Source organism: Podarcis bocagei (genome assembly GCF_964188305.1).
Source record: "Podarcis bocagei genome assembly, chromosome: 3".
Lineage (NCBI taxonomy): Eukaryota > Metazoa > Chordata > Lepidosauria > Squamata > Lacertidae > Podarcis > Podarcis bocagei.
In genome coordinates, this window is record NC_138127.1 from 81,293,546 (window position 1) to 81,311,317 (window position 17,772).

General features: G+C 43.0%; 1 protein-coding gene across 11 annotated transcripts in view; it reads right to left on the reverse strand.

Annotated features, from left to right (window-relative positions):
* Positions 1 to 17,772, reverse strand: part of LOC308582701 (uncharacterized protein) — a 77,300-nt gene that overhangs the window by 46,830 nt on the left and 12,698 nt on the right. For 8 of the 11 annotated variants that reach the window (XM_081186143.1, XM_081186140.1, XM_081186142.1 and 5 more), the window contains 3 exons: positions 12,319 to 12,427; positions 5,422 to 5,528; positions 2,532 to 2,595 (listed from right to left, as the gene is read on the reverse strand). In XM_081186143.1, coding sequence (XP_081042269.1) covers positions 2,532 to 2,595; positions 5,422 to 5,516 — 159 coding nt within the window. In that variant the 5' untranslated portion in view covers positions 5,517 to 5,528; positions 12,319 to 12,427. Of the gene's footprint in view, positions 1 to 2,531; positions 2,596 to 4,853; positions 5,529 to 10,304; positions 10,390 to 12,318; positions 15,245 to 17,772 lie in introns of those variants that run through there. The other 3 variants (XM_081186144.1, XR_014005785.1, XR_014005786.1) reach the window with 3 other exon arrangements.

Genomic DNA, 17,772 nt, shown 5'->3' on the forward strand with positions numbered 1-17,772 from the left:
TGCAGAAGGCTTACGCTCAGGTAGGAAGGGGGGGAGGGAGAGAAACTGACATTTTAAACTCAATCCAAAACAATATTAGAACCAAAATACAGCCAGCCTTTGAAATTTGCACTTCTCCTAGTTTCCTGATGCTGTTCTCTAACCAAAAAGTCTTTATTATGCATATATATGGGGAAAGTGCACAAATATGAAAATTTTGTTGGAAATGACATATATCAAGGGAAAATGATTGAAAGAATGTGTATATTATTAAAATCTGCATGTGAAAATGTGTTTACAGTGGTACCTCGGATTAAGTACTTAATTCGTTCCAGAAGTCTGTTCTTGACCTGAAACTGTTCTTAACCTGAAGCACCACTTTAGCTAATGGGGCCTCCTGCTGCTGCTGCGCTGCTGGAGCACGATTTCTGTTCTCATCCCGAAGCAAAGTTCTTAACCTGAAGTACTATTTCTGGGTTAGCGGAGTCTGTAACCTGAAGCATATGTAACCTGAAGCGCATGTAACCCGAGGTACCACTGTATTAGGATAAGTTTGCACAAAAATTTTCATGATTTTTTTTTTTTTTTTTTAGCAAACTGATGCAGAAATGTTGAATTTATGACCGGACAAATGAGAAACTGAAAGAACTGAAAGGGACAGATACTTCCATCTTTACTCCCAGGCAACCGGGTATACGCAGAACAAACTTAGTTGGTCTCTAAGGTGCTACTGGACATTTTTTTATTTATTTTCAGTGTAAAAAAAATGTGAAGTAATTAATCAAGCTTTGGTTGGTTGATCTGTTGGTTGAATTGGCTGTGCTATGGCAATGTTAACCCTAGGGGATCAGCTTCCCAGCACCGCAAGGCAATAGGTTCATCCTATTTGAGTCAGTGCTTCTTGAATCCTGGGAGGTGCAAATGAAAATGGTTGGCACGGTGAATTTTGTGTCAGTTCAGCAGATTGGACTTGATTACCTTTGCATTGCTTCGAGACTTAAGAGTCTGTGCCTCTAATTATGGGTTCCAAAATTTATGAATGGCAGGCATGTATCTTTAAAGTAGAGCAGGTTCGACTCTGCAGGGAGCCATCTCAGTGCCACCAAGAGCAGAAGATGACAGCAAACTAGAGTTGAAACTTTCAGATAAATAGTTGGAAGCTCCATTGCTATTGCTGCCTTGTGAATCCATATAAGTGTTTGACTTAATACTAATGATCTTGATACTGGTACTGAACCATAACTAATGTTACAAATTTGCAAAAATTAAAAGAACATCACCTAAAATATCAATGAGTCCTAAGATCAAGGTCGTTGCAAATGATATGGATCTTGTCTAACTACTTGGATAATTTAGGTATAATTGAAGGATCTCTTTCCAGCATTTCACCACTTCCTAACACTGTTTTTTGCCTTCCTGCTGGTACAGGCTATAGTTCAGTTTGTTACTAAAAAGGACTTTGATTTGAGTATATTAACAATCAGATAGCACCCCTTCCCACACAATTTATTTCTTTCTTGCCCATGAGTAAATAAAGTGTGTTTCCTCTCCCCACTTGATGACCACAATTTACACTATTATTTGTATCTGAAGAAGTGTGCATGCACACAAAAGCTCATACCAAGAACTAACTCAGTTGGTCTTTAAGGTGCTACTGAAAGGAATTTTTTTATTTTGACTATTATTTGTGTATTCAATGATTTGCACTAATCATGCTCCCTCTGTGGGCCAGAAGCACCATTCATGTCAACAAGGAATCAGGCCTTCAGGTCTTGTGGGAACTCCCTCCCATAGAAATACAGTTCTAAGAGTGGTTTACAATCAATCCCTCTTCACAGGGAACTCTGAGAATTGTAGCTCTGTGAGGGGAATAGGAACCTCCTAACTCTCTGCACTCTTAAGAAACAACAGCTCCGCCTCAGAGGTTGCCTCCATGCCCCAACCCCCCAAAAATAAAAAAGCTGTGTAGAAGCTCCACACCCAATACCCAACACCCGCAGAACCTGGACTTCTGCCTGCCTTGACTTGAGAAAGGAAATCCATGCTTTATAATACTGGACTATGTACATTGTAAGATAGGAAGTCGCAGTGTGCACCAGCCCCAAGATTTGATTCACTTCAGGAAGTGGTACAATCTGTTCTGAGTCACTCCATAGTCTGTCTGATTCAATTCATGCTCCAGGTTCAAAGCAGCTTCATTAAAAACAAAGCTCCATTTCCTATATTTCGCTATTATGGAGAATCAAAATATGGCTATAACTTTTTCCCTTCTTGAAAGAAATGGATGAAATGTACAGCATAGCAGCCTCTTCAGAGTGGATTAAGCCCGCCAAATTGCAAGCAAATACCTCCAGGGTTTGGGGGTCTGGACTCTTTGATTTATTTATTTTTAGAAGGAGGAACAATCTCCTTCTTGTTTTATTTTGGGAGAACTGCATGGAATTTGTAGCCATGGTTGCCCCTTTGGAGTGCACAAACCCTACCAAATCGCAGAAGAATAGCTGCTTATCCTGCAGTGACACCTATGACAGTCTGAAATGTGCCTCACTTACCTGTGTTTTGTGGGCAAGTTCTCTGCAATTGCAAACATGAGAAAGCTGCTTTTCGGTAGCATACCTGCCATATTACAGAAATGTAAGGATTAGCTTTTGTGCTATATGAATTTAAAGTTGAATGGGGTGAAATAAACAGGATTCACTTTCCTCCATGTGCTTTTGTTTATTGAACCATTGCGATTGGAGAGCCATGGAAGGAATTTCCTCTATTTGAAAATGAGATGTGTTGCTCATAAAGGAGTTCTCCTGCCCCTCTCCTTCTGAACCCCTGCCCATGTTTCCCTTATGCTTTGTTAATTTTGCTTCTTGTAGGAAGCTCCAACCCATAGTTTTTCTCTGGCAAGACACACTATCATGTGCGCTTTATTCAGGGTTGTTGTTGTTGTTTAGTCGTTTAGTCGTGTCCGACTCTTCACGACCTCATGGACCAGAGCACACCAGGCACTCCTGTCTTCCACTGCCTCCCGCAGTTTGGTCAAACTCATGCTGGTAGCTTCGAGATCACAAAATGCCATGAGGCACACTTTGGTCCATGATCTGCAATGCCTAGTGGAAGCTGTGCTTTGTACTATCAATGCTGCAAATCACCCACAGATCATCTGATACCCTCCAACATTTCTCCAATGAAAATAGGGATATCCTAAGGAAAAGTGAGGACGCGGGTGGCGCTGTGGGTAAAAGCCTCAGCGCCTAGGGCTTGCCGATCGAAAGGTCGGCGGTTCGAATCCCCGCGGCGGGGTGCGCTCCCGTTGTTCGGTCCCAGCGCCTGCCAACCTAGCAGTTCGAAAGCACCACAAAGTGCAAGTAGATAAATAGGGACTGCTTACTAGCGGGAAGGTAAACGGCGTTTCCGTGTGCTGCTCTGGCTCGCCAGAGCAGCGATGTCACGCTGGCCACGTGACCCGGAAGTGTCTTCGGACAGCGCTGGCCCCCGGCCTCTTGAGTGAGATGGGCGCACAACCCTAGAGTCTGTCAAGACTGGCCCGTACGGGCAGGGGTACCTTTACCTTTAAGGAAAAGTGAAGGGATGCGGGTGGCACTGTGGTCTAAACCACAGAGCCTATGGCTTGCCAATCGGAAGGTCGGCAGTTTGAATCCCCGTGACTGGGTGAGCTCCCATTGTTTGGTCCCTGCTCCTGCCCACCTAGCAGTTCGAAAGCACGTCAAAGTGCAAGTTTACCTTCCCGCTCCAGTGGGAAGGTAAACGGCATTTCCATGCGCTGCTCTGGCTTGCCAGAAGCGACTTAGTCGTGCTGGCCGCATGACCCGGAAGCTGTCTGTGGACAAACGCTGGCTCCCTTGGCCAGTAAAGTGAGATGAGCGCCGCAACCCCAGAGTCGTCCTAACGGTCAGGGGTACCTTTACCTTTAAGGAAAAGTGGGACATTCTGGGATCAAATCAGAACCCAGGATCCAGAACAGCCCCTGGAAAATATGGACACTTTGGGCGGGGTTGTCATTCTCAGTTTTCCTCTTGCCTTGGACTTTGCACAGATCAGTTGCATCATGGCTAACAGGAAGCTGCTCTGTACCAGCTCAGACTATTTGGCCATTTACTCCATTGTTCTCCACTGTAAGTGGAAACAGCTCTCCAATGTCTCAGGCAGAAGTACCGTACTTCCCATCACCTGCTTCCATGATAATTTTTACTGGAGATGCCAGGGACTGAACCTGCTGTCTTCTTCATTTAAATCATGTGCTCTGACACTGGGCTATGGCCTTTTCCCACGAGAGCTCCCACATGCTCTGTGCCTGGGGTGGACTGGGGTACTCACACATGACTGGTGAACTTACTTGGCTCCTGGTCTGCTTGGGCATCCAGGGGCTGGATTGTGCTTCTTATTGATTGGTTAGTCTTAATTGCAGGTGGCTAAAAGAACTGATGCAAGATGAAAGGGAAAGCATGACTTCACAATGCCTCCGTGTGACATAAACCTTACAAACAGAATAGCCAAGTTTACAGTAAGCAAGAAAGATGGCTAGGGTTAACTCAATATAATAGAGTAGGCTTTCAATCAGAGTTAAAATATGTCTTTTAAATGGAAATAAAGAAAAATGATGGGCATTCACGTGATTGACAGCCTCTCCAAATAGAAGTGTTGCTATAATTAAGCAATAATGTATGAGTGAGTGTACATTATGACAAATTGGAAGTTCGGCTGATTAGATTGAGCATATAAACTGTCAGTATAATTATCACATTTTAATCATTTTTCTCCATTTTTTTTATAACACCATTGTCTTCAGACTCATTTGGTGCTTATTAGATTGATATTCTAAGAGGAACCGTACAACATAAAACATGTCCTTTAACAGGATGAACTTTAGATAAGACTTCAGGTATGTCTATAAACATTTATAATGGTGGCTGTTGTGCCTTCACATCCTTTTTCATCCCGTGTGCCATTTAATGCCAGGCGCGTGTCCCTTTGATCATGATAGAATATGCTCAGCTTAAAATTCCATCGTGAAATACTGCACTGGCCTACAATGAAATGCAAAGCCTGGAAGTAGTGTTCACATGAGACAGCCTTGGTCAACCTGGTGCCCTCTAGATGCTTTGTAGTGCAGCTCCCATAACCCCCAGCTGGCATGTCTTGGATCTAAAGGGCACCATATGGTTGAAAGGGCTGTATGTGTTTAGCCTGGAGAGGAGAAGATTAAGCAAAGCAATGATCATGGTCTTCAGCTACAATGGTCTGTTTAACGTCTCTAGGAAGCCATGAGGTACAGTCATTTGAAGTGTTGGGGTACACTGATGACACACAGCACTATTCTACTGAGAAGAGGCTGTGTATTGTCTGGACTGTTGCTTGGGCACATAGCTTTCAACTTTCAGATTAGAAAATAAGGGATCAGCAGCCAAAATAAGGGATCAGCAGCCTCACCTGTCCCAGGCACTCCTGTCTTCCACTGCCTCCCACAGTTTGGTCAAACTCATGCTGGTAGCTTCGAGAACACTGTCCAACCATCTCGTCCTCATGGTTCAATGTTACTAGTGAGCAAAGTTACCCAGTCAGGATTTGAATCTTGGTCCTAACTTTTGGGGTTAAGTTAATTTTTAGCTGTCCATTAATACTGACAAACCGTATCTCTCATTCATCTCTCAGATCCCCTTGTAAATCTAAAATACTGACCTCACCACATCCTGTGGTAAAAAAATTCCCCAAGTTAACTACACATTGTGTGAAGGTAAGTGTGTGAAGCTACAGCATTCCTACTATCAGCCTAAGTGACACATTCTCTCTCTCTCTCTCTCTCTCTCTCTCTCTCTCTCTCTCACACACACACACACACACACACACACACACACACACAGGGTAGAGCCCCTCCAAGCCAAAGGCCCAAAGGCAGAAAGCCCAGCCAGCAGCCAAACGAAGCCTCAAGCGGTGGTCCCCACAGTGCAGCAACCCAGCAAAGGGATACAGCAGCAAGGAAAACCACACCGTCACCTCTCCGCTGGGAAGCGCTAAAGCAAAGGCGAGTCCCCAGGCAACGCAGCCGATTTGATCGGCACAAGGCATGCAAGCTCCACCCCCCAGTCCTTCTCAGATTCTTTATTGGTGAGCAACGCAGCCGAGCAACGCAGTTGAGGAGCCTCCCTGGCCGGCAGGGAGGGAGAGGAGCTGCTTCCTTTGAAATCTGGGAAATTTACGGGATATCAACAATCTGGGATAGCAGCAGGAAACGGCGCTGGAATAAGGGAGTTTCCCACCAAATAAGGAAAGGTTGACAGCTATGCTTGGACACAGCGGTGAAGTGGATGCTAATAAGCAGAGCTTGAACCCAGGGAAGATGGAAGAGGTTCTCATGTCTAGGAGTACTGCTAGTTGTCTCTCTTCTGAATGGGGCTGTATTCCCTTTGAAAGAACAGGTTTGGAGTTTGCATGTGCTCCTGGATCCATCTATTCATCGCTGGAGGCTCAGGTTGCCTGATGTCATGGACTGGCTAGATACAGAGGAGTAGTGGGAAGTAGGGGCATAAGGCTTCTGCTTCTGCCACTGCTTCTGGGTGTCTCTTTGCCACAGACTCTCCTGTTCACTATACCCTGTTATATCTTCAGCTTCCAACACCTCGTCTTCCCAATCTTCTCCCTCTTCTCCCACTCATCAATGTCCTACCACCACTCCCTGGGCTTTGAGCCTTCTTCCTTTAGGGGTTTCCTAGCTGGTGCCTCCCACAATTTCTCTGCATCCAACCAGCCCATAACACTGGTTTCAGCTTCCTCCTTATTAATCCCTATAGAAAACAAGGAGCAGGAAGAGGGGAAACTAGAATTAGATGGCTTCATCTGTCATTGGCTATGGCTCCACCTGCTGTTGACCTTCCTACCATCTGCCATTACCAATCTCAATGGGCAGTAGTAGTACATCATTCAGAAGGCAAGGTTCACTGTGGATGTCCATCACAACACGCTGTCCAAACTAAATATTTTTGGGGAGAAAGGGAAATGCTATTTGCGCCTCTCACCCCTTTGAAAAATTGTTACTCTGTCTGGTATAAGAACCAAGATAGGTGGACAACAAGAGAGCTGGTTTGGGTGGGAAGAGGGCCAGTGAGTTGAAGCCCATGATCTATATAGCTTTGATCCAGAGAAGAACATGGCAGACACGTGTCTTTGATTAATAACTCTCTTATTTCACAATAGGTGCTGCTTCTGCAGTTTTTTTGCCTTCTGGTATAGAAATAGGGGGGGGGGGATTTCCATGTGGAATGGGCAGATCTTCCCTCTGCTCTGGATTGGGGTGGTAAGCATGGGAGATCAGTTCTGCTTATTTTCATAGAACCGAGTGGCATTCACCAAATGGAACGAAACGAGGAACAAGTTCTCTTTCCAGAGCAGTTCTTCAAAGTAACTTCCCATGCACGTGTACAATATTACTCTACAGATTTGCTATTGAAATGAAATACTGCAGTGACCTTTTTAATTCCCCTGATTTTTTATAATCTTTGAAATTTAGCACAACAGCAGGAGTTTAATCATATTCACTGATATAAAAGCCAAAATAAGGCACCTCTACATTCAATTAGAGATATGACCTCCAAGGTGCCAGACTCTTCAGAGATTCTGTGAATGTCTCCAAGGACAATTACATCAATGAGGCATGGGGCTTCCTCCCCTCATTTCCTTCATCGCAACGCAATCCTATGCATGTTTACTTAAAAAGAGGTCTCGCTCAGTTTAGTAAAGCCCACTCCCAAGCAAGTGGGCATAAAATGGCAGATTTAGAGCCAAACTACATGTTGTGTTACTAACGGGTTGTATTAGTGTGTACACTAATCAAAACAAGCATTCTGCTACCAACCCCCTCCCCCAAATAAGGGCTGCAGGATAGGATTAATCCTTCCTCCTCTCCAATTGTTGCTAAAAATCCCCCAAGCTGCTACCCCCCGCCACCCTCTCGCTTGCAGAGGAGTGCCTGCAAAAAGGTTCTCGGTATTATTACTACCATGATTTATTAATGATATAATATAATTTACTTGATATACCACTAATGCCAAAAATTGCATTCTAAGTGGTTTACAAATATAAAAACCAGTTCTAGAAGCATTAATATATCAGCATCCATAACTAAAATATGCAATAAAGCAAACCCATTTCTTATAGCCTGCTAGTAAATGTGGCACAAAAATATTGGCACAGTTGTTATACTGTATAACAAAATTTTAAAGTTTGGAAATGAGGTCACTGTGATGATGATGATTAAATCCACATAGCCGTGTATGAATCTGTCTCCATTTTACTTTCACATGTGTGTGTGCCCATGATTTTTGTAAACCACTTTGAGGTTTTTTACAATCAAGTGGTATCTAAATTTTAAGAAGTAAATAATAATTTATAAGACATGATTTAATTCTGATGTTTTCCGACGGTGTAAATTTAAAAGTAAAACATTTACCAGGATCCATATTTTCCCACTAGAGTTCATTCTTATTTTTCCATGTTGGAAGAGTCACAAAAGATAAAGCTTTGCACACAGTTTTGTTCTGTATGCTGTTTTCAATCAGCCTGAAAGGCCAAGGTTATCCTGCACCAGGCTTCCTCAACCTCGGCCCTCCAGGTGTTTGGAGACTACAATTCCCATCATCCCTGACCACTGGTCCTGCTAGCTAGGGATCATGGGAGTTGTAGGCCAAAAACATGTGGAGGGCCGAGGTTGAGGAAGCCTGTCCTGCATTATGGTGCTTCGGTATGTAATGTATCAATAATTACATATGGCTTTTGCATGAATCTTGGTGCCTCAGTACTGAAAAAGCTTGTCACCTATAAAAAAGTGTGAGATGGATTCCATTTTTTAAAAAAAGGTGTGGGGGGGGGGACAAGTTTGAAAGTAGACAACAAAAGGATTCAGGCATGCAAGCAAGAAACATGCAAGTAGAGTTTTTTAGTCTCACAACAACCCTGTGAAGTATACTGACTAGAAAGCTAGAGACTCAGAATCAAAGAACTGAAGAATTGGAAGGGACTCTGAGGGTCATCTAGACTCACCTCCTATGATGCAGGGATCACAGCTAAAGCATCCATGACAAATGGCCATCCAACCTCTGCTTAAAAACTACCACGTTCCAAAGGAGTCGATTCCACTGTTGAACAGCTTTTATTGTCAGAAAGTTCTTTCTAATGTTTAGTCGGAATCTCTCTCAAGAACAGGAGAAAACAAGCTTGCTCCATCTTCCATGTGACAGCTCTTTAGATATTTGAAGATAGCTATTCTATCTCTTCTCAGGCTTCCTCAACTGTTACTCATAAGGCTTGATTTCCAGACCACTGGTTGCCCTCGTCTGCATACATTCCAGCTTGTCCATATCCTTCTTAAATTGTGGTGTTCAGAACTAGACACTCCAGACCAAGGCAGAATACAGCAGTACTATTACTTCCCTTGATCAGGGCACTATACTTCTGTTGATGTAGCCTAGAATAGCATTAGCTTTTTTGGCTGCTGCATCACACTGTTGACTCATGTTGGGGTTGTGTTCTACTAAGACCCCTAGATCCTTTTCGCATGTACTACTAGTAAACCAGGTATCCTCGATCTTATATTTATGCAGCTGGTTATTCCTGCCTAAATGTAGAACCTTACATTTGTCCCCATTGAAATTCATTTTGCTAGTTTGGGCCCAGTTCTCTAATCTGTTAAAGTCCCAGTTCTGTCTTCTGCTGTGTTAGCTACCCCTCCCAATTTGGCGTCATCTGCAAATTGGACAAGCATCCCCTCAATTCCTTCATCTAAGTCATCCAGGACAGAACCCTGTGATACCCCACTTGTCACTTTATTCCAGGATGATGAGGAACCATTATGAGCACTCTTTGTGTTCATTCAGTCAACCAGCTACAAATCTATCTAACAGCAACCTTGTCCAGCCCACATCTTACCAGCTTTTCCACAAGAATATCATGGGGGAGTTTGTTAAAAAAACCTTACTGAAATCAAAATATACTATGTCCAAAGCATTCCCCTGATCCACCAAGCTTGTAACTCTATTTTCTAAAAAAGAAATGAAATTTGTCTGGCATGAATTGTTTTTGAGAAACCCATGCTGAGCCTTATAAATTACAGCATCCTTTTCTAAGTGCTCACTTGCCTGAGATTACCCAGAAAGATTCATAGCAAAGAAAGGACTTGAACTCAGATTTCTGACTTTCAAATCTGACATCTTTGCTGTTGTGCTTACTGTACCCCATTCATCAGAACTGCAAGGTCAGAAAATGAGCATTTAGTGTGGAGCCCCTTAGTTTTTAAAATAACTTTAATTGCAACTTTTATTTTGTAGGTGTTCTTGTTCTTTTGGTGCATATGTTGAGATGTGTGCAAGCATTCATATACTGAACTGCATGCATATGTACAGCCATTGCCTATAGAAGTGAAGATATCAGTAGAGTGATTGTCTTGTTCTTCCATACAATTTAACAATAAAAACATTCAGAGCCAATTGGATTTTTCATCAATCACCCTGATCACAGTGGCTGTATCAGCAAAGGGTTTAAGAGGGATGATCCGTTATGTCACTTGAGGCACGGGACAAAAACATCACTTTCAAAACATTAATGCCACAACAAAGCCCCTCTTTTTTTTTCTTTTTTTTTGTCAACCTGGCATCAGTCAAAAGGCTTATGATACAATTCCTGCCAAACAGGGTGAGCAGAAACGCTTGACAAGCCTCTTACACAGCTTGGCCAAATATCCTCTTCATTTTATGCCAGACATAAGTGGCAAATATTTTGGACTTAACTCTGTATCAGTCAGGGTGTATAACATTTTGCATTTGCAAAGTCAAAGTGGAGATTTTGAACGTTGGAAGGGTGGATGTTAATTTCCGCAATCTCTAGATCCCCGGCTTTAAGTTTGAAATTTTGTAATGAATGGCCACATAAACCATGGTTGTGCATGGTTTATCTGCCTTGACAAAAAGTGGCTCAACAGTCCTTAAACCCATTTAAGTCTGGCTACAGTTCAGGATGCTGTCATGCTGTTCAGTCATGCTGGCCACATGACCCGGAAGCTGTACGCCGGCTCCCTCGGCCAATAAAGCGAGATGAGCACTGCAACCCCAGAGTCGGCCACGACTGGACCTAATGGTCAGGGGTCCCTTTACCTTTACAGTTCAGGATGCAAACCCACAGCTTGAAGGATAGATATAATGATTATGCCTATATTGACATAATATTTAACCTGCTGGCATCCATTTTTCTTGAGAGACAGTGGAACGCACCTCCAGGGGTGAAGTCAAACCATTGTGTTGGCACCTAAGTGACCTCCCTGGAGCACAAGCTTGGGCAGTATGCGTGGAGGTCCTGGGATGCTCAGACAACAAGACTCCCCTCTCAACCTCGCTGATGCGGTCCAAAGGAAAGCAGAGCAGTATGTTTGGCACCAGCCTGGCTGCAGGAGTTGCCAAAAGGAGGCACACTACCCTTCCTCTAACACCCCATACACCCCAATAATACTTAACCATGGTTAAGGCAACCCCCATTTTTCTAATGTTGTATTTTAAAAGATTGTAAGCCGCAGATCTCACTGGTGTGTCCCTATACATATTCTCTAGGGATAATTCAGCAAGATGCACCATGATTTCATTGTGCTATTTGGATCTTTACCAGAGTTAAAGCAATCATGGTTAGCATTTTGCAGGACGTCTCCATTTTACCAAAGACGTTTGGTTCTTGGCAGGGGGTTGGACTCGATGGCCCTTGTGGTCTCTTCCAACTCTATGATTCTATGATTCTAAGCAAAAAAAAAGAGAAGTAATTGCCACAAATTTCCTGCTCAATACAGTATACCACTTTCCCTTCCAATAAATCCAGGAGAGTCCATGCTACCAACTTGCAAAGGATTCATGGTCAGTCAAACACTCCGTGACACACCTTTTGATAGATAGATGCTGTGATAATCTCATCTTCTATGCTATAGTACTTATGTTTACCATTAAGTCATTTGCCCATACTTATATCTTCTTGACATGTTTTGGTAGGCTGCAAACTATTAGAAAAATACATCAGAGTGGCAATAGCTTCTGAGGGGCTGAACATTCACACAGGGACCTTTAACAAGCAGTTTGTGGCCATTCATTACAAAATTTACTGCAAGATACTTTATGTGCTTCTGTATCCCACACATAAAGAACTGTGCAGTAGTTTCAATAAAATTTGTGTGAGATACTTTATGGGACTTAATCTTGGCAATGTGGTGCCATCAGGAAGACCTAGTATCTGTGTATTAGACTTCAATTTGGAAGATTTTCCAAGTAAATGGCTAAATCATTATTCAGTTGAATGATAACTTACTGTAAACAGTATGTTGCTTCTGGATATATCACTTTTGATCAATAGGTTTTCTGTCTGACTCTGCATCTGTTAATATTGTAGAGTGGCTGGACTGAATGCTTCAAACATTCTAAGTGGAAGGAGAGAGTTCATTAACAAAGATTCACTTTTTAAATATATCATAGGATTCACATATAAAGATGCAATATTAAGGCTGCAATCATGTCACATTATATACCAAGATAAGAGTCGGCTAATTAGTACACGTAAACTCAAAGCAGAAACTCTTTTTTTGGAGGAAACCATTCTCCACCCCCCTGAAATCCAAAATCTGCCATTTTTTCACATTTCACTTTTATGTACCAGTGACGCCCTCCAAATTTCGGACAACAGCTGATACAATGCAGACAAGCATGATGCTGACTGGACTGTTGAAAGTTGAATCAGCACTTTTCAGTGGATTTAATATAAATTTTGAAGTCACATTTCACAGATTGAATTCCACAGCCACGGTATGTAATTCCAGATACGAATGGTAGAGATGAAAGGGGAGAAAGAGCAAATGCCAAATCACATTTGAATTTAGACTTACAAATCTAAATTGTTTCTGTGGCAATTGCACAGACTTTTCTGGCAAGAAGTAAATGTGGCAGTAGGAAGTCATGGAAATTTTTCATTGGCTGACTGACTGATTTGATTTCTAGGCTGTCTTTCAGTCCTGAAGGATTGCTAAGACAGTGTCAGGGCCCAACTCTGAGCAATAGCCTGGTTCTTGGAGAGCAACTCAGATGAAGAGGAGCCAGTCAGGTCCATCTGACAAGCAGCGACACAGGCAGAAATGCTGGAAAACTACAATGGGCCTGAGCCCATTGGATTGGACGCCTCTGAATCAGGGACTCCTGCATCAGAAACACTGGAGTCTAAATCCAGTCCCGTCCCCAAAGAACTGACCACATAGGAGTCTCCTAAATCTGGTCCAGCATCCTGTTTTCACAGTGGCCAGGCAGATGCCTGTGGAAAGCCTACAATGAAGACACAAACACAACAGCATTCTGCTCATGTAGCAACTGGTATTCAGAGGCATACTGCCTCTCACCGTGGTGACAGAACATAGCCATCATGGCTAGGGACCCACAACCCCATATCAACCCATTAAGACAGCAAGGAGCTTGGGGGGAAAATGCAAATGCCCTCTCTTTCTTTCTAATCTGTAACCTAATCAAAGCCACCCATGGTTCATTTGACCGACTTAGAGGCCAGACAATGGAAGCCCCATGCCTGAGAAACTGCTGCCATCAGTATTCACATTAACAGACCTCAGCATCACTTTGTACACTGTGCTCATCACCTAAGCGGGGAACAATATCTTAATGGTATGTACACTTACATAATTCTAGGAACACTCTCCTCAAGTTACTGAGCCTATAAGAGTTATCTGCTTTAAAACATTATGGCCCAGTCTTCGATGGATGTTTCCTAGCTTCAATTGTTTCAATCCTTGTCATCTTGGCTTCCCTTCCTATTTGCGGTCCCAGGTTCCATCCCAAGTATTTTTAAAGAGTCACTAGCAGCCAGTGCCCATAATACTGTGATAAGCAGATCCATCACCTGCCTCAGTAAGACAACTTTTTATGTTCCACCATCTCCCATCATTGGCTTTTTCCTGGATGTTTCTATATAAGCATAGGCACCTTATTATTTAAGTGGTTGGATGCCTGATCCCCAATAATCCTTGAGGAACTGCTTGACTAACCCCTGGTACCTTAGCACAGAATAGAGCCTCTTGTTCTGTCCAAGGCAGTGGTCTCAGCTCAGGGATAATGTGGTTCTAGCCCAGTAGGGACTTATGCTGAGCACAGAGGTCAGGGACACCAGATCATGTACCTCTAACACCAGTTTCAAATCCCAGCCTAACTCATATTCCAGCAAGGCAAGCTCAAACAAAGCAGAGAACGAGTCCAGATAAAGAAGGGAAGGGCAGAGGTTCAAGTACAAAAAGTGAAAAACGTAAGGTGGGTGGCATCCTGGATAGCTCCAAAAGGAGCTAGGCTTAACAGATGAATAGAACTTTAAAAATTGAACAAATGAATAACAAAATCTGTCCAGGTGAAAATCCCACAAAGGATATGTTCTTATTTCTTTCTTATTTGTCCACAATAAGCAGAGACTAACAACTAAATGTTGCAGTGTTTCCTCAGCCCCTAGAAACAAGCCCTGTAAGGTGCTCCAACCAGCCTGGAACAGGAACCTAGAAGCACAGATGTGGAGGCAGGAAAGGAAAAAGGACACCCCTTTTTCATTTCTACCCTACTGAAACTACTCTGCACGGTGCTATTAAGTGCTCAAGGGCTCAGTGTTTTATTGCTGTATCATTTGGCGTGGGGTATCTGGAGAGTGGAGAAGTGGAAATATGCCTTTCCCCCTTCCCTGTCCCAAAGCTTTCGCATATAGCATGGAGAAGATTCACAGATCCTCTTAACCCTAAGCTCCCTTCTAGGATACCACAAGCAGTTAAGGGATCAAGCAAAGCAAGTCCTTCCATCCCTCTCTGAAATATACTCGGAGTTGAGTGTTGATTTCATGCTCTTTATTTCAGCTCATGGTAAACAGTGAGTGAGTGCTTTCCCCCCAAACCTCTGGCTATATATACATTATTTACACAATGGGTCCCATGTGATTGGCTGATTCAACTCCCCTCCTGGAGCCTGATTGGACTGTTCCTGCAGGCCAATCAGGATGCTGATTCACTTCCTCCTGGAGCCGGACTGGGCGACTCCTGCAGATCAATCAGGTTGCTGCCTTCTAGGATCCTACTTGCCTATTGTTCTAGGATCCAAGCTCAGTACATAACACTCTCCACATTCCTTTAATCTGCAAACTGAAGTCATCAACATTTCATAGGTCCTGGGAGTCACTGAGCATAGAAAGGCATGTCTTTTGGATTTTCAAAACTCGCCAGAGTGGTGCATGCTCTGGTTATCTCCCGCTTGGACTACTGCAGTGCGCTCTACGTGGGGCTACCTTTGAAGGTGACCTGGAAACTACAACTAATCCAGAATGCGGCAGCTAGACTGGTGACTGGAAGCGGCCGCCAAGACCATATAACACCGGTCTTGAAAGACCTACATTGGCTCCCAGTATGTTTCCAAGCACAATTCAAAGTGTTGGTGCTGACCTTTAAAGCCCTAAACGGCCTCAGTCCAGTATACCTGAAGGAGCGTCTCCACCCCCATCGTTCTGCCCGGACACTGAGGTCCAGCTCCAAGGGCCTTCTGGCGGTTCCCTCACTGCGAGAGGCCAAGTTACAGGGAACCAGGCAGAGGGCCTTCTCGGTAGTGGCGTCCGCCCTGTGGAACGCCCTCCCATCAGATGTCAAAGCGATAAACAACTACCTGACATTCAGAAGACATCTGAAGGCAGCCCTGTTCAGGGAAGTTTTTAATATGTGACATTTTAGTGTATTTTGCATCTTTGTTGGAAGCCGCCCAGAGTGTCTGGGGAAACCCAGCCAGATGGGCGGGGTACAAATAAATTAATTATTATTATTATTATTATTATTATTATTATTATTATTATTATTATTATTATTTCCTAGTACTGTATGAACAGAATACTTTAGGGTTCCTGGGTTGCTCCTTGGTTATAACCTACCTGTTATGTCTGGCTGGCCCCATTTTTCTTCCAAACTGATGGTCGTGTGGCATGAGGCCACCCAAGTTTGGTCATAGAGGGAAGGATGCCAGAGCTCCATATCTGAATGTCTCAGAAAAGTATGAATAATCCACATCATAGAATTTAAAATATATCTATTTCTCCTTTTTTATTCAATTTTTCTATTCTGTTCCTCCCTGAAGAACTATTTCAAAGGTTATCATGTTTATGTAGAATGGCACACACTGAGACTAACCACTTCATGACCCATGGATGTGTCAGTTTGTAGATTATTTTATGTGTATTGTTTGCATAGCATCAAGTATATGAAAGTACAGTGGTACCTCGGGTTAAGTGCTTAATTCGTTCCGGAGGTCTGTGCTTAACCTGAAACTGTTCTTAACCTGAAGCACCACTTTAGCTAATGGGGCCTCCTGCTGCTGCTGCGCCGCCGCAGCACGATTTCTGTTCTCATCCTGAAGCAAAGTTCTTAACCTGAAGCACTATTTCTGGGTTAGTGGAGTCTGTAACCTGAAGCGTATGTAACCTGAAGCGTATGTAACCCGAGGTACCACTGTATATATAACTAGAGGTTTTGGGGGAAAGCACTCACTCACTGTTTACCATGAGCTTAACCCGAGGTAATATTTCTGGGTTAGCAAAGTCTGTAACCTGAAGCCTATGTAACCCGAGGTACCACTGTATCAGTTTTGCAAGGTTATCCTATCACCACAATGGAAGAATGCAAGGATTTTTATTTCTAACCAATATCCCAAAAGAACCATCCAAGAAGAAAGGGAAAGTCACGGTGCTGTATAGTTTTAGCCATAGAAGTTGAAGGCAGTTGCTTATAACTGGAGGCTGTAGAAATCTGCATGGCAAAATAGAGCTAGCCACAGCATTGGAGATACAGGGTGGGCAGGACAACCCCAGCTGATGTCAAGTTTATTTACACAAATTATTCTAGTTGCAGAACTTGTGGGAAAGGGATTAAATTCGGCACTCTAGAGACCCTTCCTTCCTTCCTCTCTGCTTGATATGGCACAAAAACCCCTAATTTCTCTTGCTTTCTCCCACAAAGAAAGGTACTTTGAGATCAGAGGGGTAAATTCAGAGAAATGGCCATATGTTTTGGCACATAGCCTTTTTTTTTTCTTTAGTGGAAAATTAAACCAATAGCAATCACCCTCAATAGCTCAGTTGGTTACAGCGTGGTGCTGATAACGCCAAGGTTTCAGGTTCCAACTCTATGATTCTATGATCATTAGTATTGTGACCACACAGAGATGTTGCAAGAACTCCAAATTCTCTGCAGAAAAAAAATTGAGAGGCTTTGAAAGTTTGTTAGGAAATGAAACTGTGATTTCCCATTTGCAATAAAACCAAGATTCGAAGCAGTCTTTAAACCTTCTTGCTGCCTTTCAGGAAAGGCTGTCATTTCATTTCCAAGCCACCAGATGCCAGACGTCTACTGCAAATTTCTGTTCTATCACATATACAGGACAGACTCAGATGATCTTTCTGTGCATTAATATATCCTTTCAGCAGAAATTCCCCGTCTTTTAAGCAGCGTGTTCTTGATGCTATTCATTTACTGTAACAATCCTTGATTATCCACAAACTGTTTCTAAAGGTGATTACAATTTTGTCAAGGAATCCTTCTTTTTAAAGGACTGTGATTTTCCTCTTCGGTCATTTTGCTTTACCCCTCTAGAACCCGCGCCAGATAATAAAATTCAGTCCTCAGTTGCATGAGGAACAATGGCATCTAATGTGTAGCAATAAAAGAAAATTAAAATCTTTTACATGAAAAACTAAATAGAT